The sequence below is a fragment of the Alligator sinensis genome, unplaced genomic scaffold (genome assembly GCF_000455745.1).
Source record: "Alligator sinensis unplaced genomic scaffold, ASM45574v1 scaffold489_1, whole genome shotgun sequence".
Classification (NCBI taxonomy): Eukaryota; Metazoa; Chordata; order Crocodylia; family Alligatoridae; genus Alligator; species Alligator sinensis.
In genome coordinates, this window is record NW_005841901.1 from 2,716,272 (window position 1) to 2,721,675 (window position 5,404).

General features: G+C 45.6%; 1 protein-coding gene across 4 annotated transcripts in view; it reads right to left on the reverse strand.

Moving 5' to 3' along the window:
- Positions 1-5,404, reverse strand: part of STRN (striatin) — an 80,914-nt gene that overhangs the window by 23,417 nt on the left and 52,093 nt on the right. For all 4 annotated transcript variants that reach the window (XM_025197616.1, XM_025197615.1, XM_025197614.1 and 1 more), the window contains one exon: positions 1,225-1,400. In XM_025197616.1, coding sequence (XP_025053401.1) covers positions 1,225-1,400 — 176 coding nt within the window. The remainder of the gene's footprint in view (positions 1-1,224; positions 1,401-5,404) is intronic.

The window sequence follows — 5,404 nt, forward strand, 5'->3', positions numbered from 1 at the left end:
GGGGGGGGGGGGGGGGGGGGAAAGAAGGCTTTCAAAGGACAACAGACTTTTTTATATCACATTCTTTCCCAGCATAACAAAGTGGGAGGTAATTATACCTCTAACTCTGAGATTAGTTATACCAAAGCCCCAGGTGAATTTATAGCAGCCTAGGAACTGCTCCAGATTCCATCATCTGGTTACTCTCCCTATGAACCCTCTCCACTGAAGACTGGAGAAGTACAGCATACCCCAGCTGCGTGAGTGGCATGCGGCAAGTCAGAAGGGCAGATCTGGCCATGGACTCCCCAACTGTGCCAGCATGCCCGATTCAGTGGCTACTCCAGCTGGTCTGGGACCCATGCTGCATGCAGTACAGATCCCAGAGTGACTGGAATGAGCACTACATGTTCAGTCCAGCCAGACCAGCAGCTACCATGCATGCGGTAGCCACCCTGGCCAGACCACACTGCAGGTGGCAACCCACCCCAGCAGTTCTGGGACTGTCTTGCAGATGGCACCTGCTCCAGCCAGTCCAGAACTTGCACTGCATGAGGAGCCTGCAAATGTCACATGCAGTGCAGGTCCAAGACTGGCTGGAGCAGGCGCTGCATGCGCAACAGTCCTGGAGCCCCTGATTTGGGGGCACAGCCCACAAGCTGTGTATTGGACACGAGTGCTCTAGGGACAGTAAGAGAGAGCAGTGTTCTTCCTGGCTATGGTAGCTGCATCTCTCATTGGAAATTCCCAACAGGGAAGACCCATTTAGTCCCAGCAGCACATCAGGAGCAGAGTGCACCAGACAATCTGACATCACATACACCTCTATTTTTATTTATATATGCAGAGACACATGCATATGCATAAAAGGGTCACCTTTTATACATATGGTCGTCTAGGATATTAGTATAGCATCTATATGGAATCACAATAAATCAGATTTGGTATAGTAAAGAGTAAATTTTAGTAAAAATTATATTTCATAGTAAATATGGGAATCAGAGGATTTTCAAAAAGAAAAACAAAAAGAGATTAATAGTCTCATATAGGTCCAACATGGTCCATATTTTTCCATACAGTAGAAGACTCCCCGCACACTGAAATCAAAGGAAGGACTTCCACTGATTGATTCCAATGAGTTGTATCAAGTTCCCAATGTCCTCCCATTGTTATTCCTTCTCTAAATGCTTATTTAGGTTGTTTTAACAAATAAGAAGCAGGTAAATACATTTTTTTAAATCATACTTTTTTGCTGGAGCTGTTTTTTGTAAATTCCACATTTTTAACGTATGGTCCTCAGATGCTGTTATTAAAACTGGTTCAACTGGATGGAACGCCAGGCCTCGTATCCCATCAAAATGGCTTCTCAACGTGAACTTAGGGTTCCAAGTCTTCCTCAATGCATCCTTATTATTTGCTATCTATTGGAAAGAAAAAAAAAAACCCAAACTTTTCATTAATTTGGGAAAGCAACAACAAAAGAGAAGTTAAACTTTAACCTGTTATTTATGGAATACAACTTAATACAGCAGGTCCTTTAACAATTCTTTATTTACCATAAATGCGGCAACCCTAACATAATTATGTAGCTAGTATTAAAAAGGTAAATTTATAGGATATCCATCTACCTCATCTTTTTATTTAAAAAGGGCAGCTGTACTTTATAAGCAGAATGAAATATGATCTTAAATAACAAGAACTGATGACTTTTCAACAATGAAAAGTAAGAGCCTCCTATAAAAAAAGCAATCATCCCATAATAGCATGCCCCTGCACCTATGCAGAATCTTCTGTGAGGTCATGTGTATACCAGTAATTCAAATGTCTTCAAGGGAAGAAACCTGGGCTAGGATGGTTTAGATATAAGTGATCCTGCCTTGAGCAGGGGTTAACCTTAGGTGGTCATATGGTCCCCCTCTCTTCTAGCCCTATTTTTCTATGACTATTAAGCATTTTGTTAACAAAGTCATATGGTACTAATGCTCAAATAACAGACAAATTAAACTGGGAAGAAAGATGCTTCTTTCAAATTTCAGTCACATGCATTCGTACATTTCGGCAAACTCTGGATCATGTAGGTGGTCGGTCTCCCTATTCTAGTGGAGGATTAAGTTCCCCTAGATTGAAACGTCCGCTTGTCACAAATTCGTTGAGATCTTGAGAGGGGAAAAGGGGGTGGAAGAGGAGAAAAGGGAAGGAAAGAGGAGAGGTGAGAAGGGAGAAGATGACATGCAGACAAAGAAATGGAAATAGCTCCACAGTGTTTTCTTCCCAGAAGGAACTGGTTTTCACAGCTCAGTGAACAATACCAAGGACCTGTGCACCTGATGTTGGGTGCCATAAGGCCTACTTGCCTCCTGCACCTCTACAGGAGTTGGGCTCAGTTAAATCTCAATTTCTCGATCAAAAGAATGTTTATGGCAGCTACAGCTACATGGGGTAACTTTTATAAAATTCTCTCAAACGCACAGAATAAGAAGTGAAAGAAAAGAAAATATAGGCACAACATGAGGAGAACAAATACCTTGGAGAAGCACCTCATAGCAAACAAATGGTTTTTCGTTTGCGTGAATTTCTATTTTTTTAAATCAATACATCAATATTTTTAATTTCTTCTTAGTTTTTTCCAAAAATAACTGACCAGAACAAGAGAAAAGATACTGAAAATATAAAAGCACCTCAAAGGACTAAGTGCCTCTGCTCTAAGAAAAAAAAAAAAAAATGGTGAGGACAGAGAGTAGTAGCTTCACCTAAGAGCTAGCAACTGCCACCTTAAACGAAATATGTTTGCATTATCAGTTCACTCCACTTGGCCCATATTGGGCACCTCTATACCTGCACTTTAATGCGCATTAGCTTACTTTAAAATGCATCAGACTGTCACAAAAAAAAACCTGTGCTCTTTAGCTAATGCACATTAAAATAGGCTGGCATGCCCTTTTCTAGTACCTCACAACGGAGAACATTTTTTAATTAGAGCGGCTCTCGGAATGCAAGTGCCCAGAGCATCTCATGTCAAACGAGCTTTAGATAAAAGTGCCCTCACCTCCATTTTGAAGCGCAGGGACACTGATACACGACACACGGAGGCTGGCTGGAGCATGGTAATTACCATGCTCCAGCAGACTCAATTCATAGAGTCTGCTCCAGTGCACTGTAGTGACAGCACATCGGAGCAGTCTCTGGGCTTGCATACAGGCACCTGGAGGTACTAAAGAGTTCCCTGCTAAGCCAAGCTGTTCTTCTGCCATACTTGCTATTCTTCTTGTGCATCAGGATGGTTTGTTACTGAACTCTCAGTAAGTCTTCTTTAAAGTACAGCCAGCTCTCCTGGACTCCTCTCCCCCTCAGACTGGCTTCCCACGGGATCCTGCCCATGAGTTCCCTGAGTGAGTCAGGATGCTTTTCTGAAGTCCAGGGTCCTTACTCTGCTGCTCTCCATCCCTCCTTCCCTCAGGATCCTGAACTCTATCATCTTGTGGTCATTGCTGCCCAAGCTGCCGTCTACTTTTACATTCCCCACCAATTCTTCCCTGTTTGTGTGCAGTAGGTCAAGAAGAGCACAATGCTGGTTGGCTGCTCCTGCAACAGGAAGTTGTCCCCAACACTCTCTGAAAACTTTCTGGATTGCCTGTGCACTGCTGTATTGCCCTCCCAGCAGATGTCTCGTGAGAACCAGGGCCCGTGACTGGGAAACTTCCGCCAGCTGTTTGAAACCTCATCCACCACATCCCCCTGGTCTGGTGGGCTATAGCAGACCCCCACCATGACATCACCCTTGTTGCTCTCCCCTCTGACCCTAAACCAGAGATGCTCAACAGGCCCATCTCCAGCTTCATATGGGAGCTCTGGAAATCATATGGCTCTTTTACATAAAGTGCAACTCCTCTTCCTCCTCTTCTCTGCCTGTCCTTCCTGAACAGTTTGTACCCATCCATGACAGTGCTCCAGTCATGTTAGCTCCCACCAAGTCTCTGTCATTCCAATCACATCATAGTTCTGTGATTGTTCAAGGACTTTCAGTTTTTCCTGACTGTTTCCCAGGATCCATGCAGGCACCTGAGGTAATTAGTTCGTTGCCCTGATTTCTCAGGAAGTATGAGCGCACCTTCCCACTGTTTCCCCCTCCTGCTTGCTCTTCCTCCAAGTCTCTCACTTCCCCTAGGTCTTTGGTCTCCATCCCCTGCAAACCTAATTTAAAGCCCTCCTCACTAGCTTAGCAAGCCTGTCTGTGAAGATGCTCTTCCCTCTCCATCCAGTGGATCACATCTCTTCCCAGAAATCCTTCTTCTTGGAAAGTTTTTCCTGACTGTTTCCCAGGATCCATGCAGGCACCTGAGGTAATTAGTTCGTTGCCCTGATTTCTCAGGAAGTATGAGCGCACCTTCCCACTGTTTCCCCCTCCTGCTTGCTCTTCCTCCAAGTCTCTCACTTCCCCTAGGTCTTTGGTCTCCATCCCCTGCAAACCTAATTTAAAGCCCTCCTCACTAGCTTAGCAAGCCTGTCTGTGAAGATGCTCTTCCCTCTCCATCCAGTGGATCACATCTCTTCCCAGAAATCCTTCTTCTTGGAAAAACATCCCATGGTTGAAGAAGCCAAACTCCTGCTGGCAACACCACCTGTGCAGCCAGGTGTTGATCTGAGGATGCACCTGATCCTTCCTGGGTCCTTTCCCTTGACCAGAACGATCAACAAGAACACAACCTGAGCCCCAGACCCCCTCACCTTTGCACCCAGAGTCCTGTAGTCACTTTTGATATGATCAGGGTCTCCCCTGGCAGTATCATTGGTGCCCACATGCTCCTGCTGGCAACACCACCTGTGCAGCCAGGTGTTGATCTGAGGATGCACCTGATCCTTCCTGGGTCCTTTCCCTTGACCAGAACGATCAACAAGAACACAACCTGAGCCCCAGACCCCCTCACCTTTGCACCCAGAGTCCTGTAGTCACTTTTGATATGATCAGGGTCTCCCCTGGCAGTATCATTGGTGCCCACATGGATAAGCAGCATGGGGTAGTAGTCAGACAGCCAAATGAGCCTCAGTAATCCTTCCGTGACATCTCAGGTCCAGGCTCCGAGCAAGTAGCAGACCTCCCAAGACAACAGGTCATGTCGGCAGATGGCTCCTGCAGAAGGGAGTCTCCAATTACCACCACCTATCACTTCTTCTTGGTGGCAGTCATCTTGATCCTTCTCACCTTGGTGAGGCCTGGATTGTCTTCCTCCACCAGTAGAACATGTTTCTCCCTCTCTGCTGCTAATACTGCATATCTGTTCTCCAGACAAACTACTGAAGGTGGAGGTGAAGATCTCTGCTTACTTCCACCCTCTTGGGCGTCCATGTCTTCCCTCTTCTCAAGTGCTGTGTCTGGCATTTCTTCTTCCAGTCCTGGAGGTCATAGATGTACGGGAACAGGGAAAGA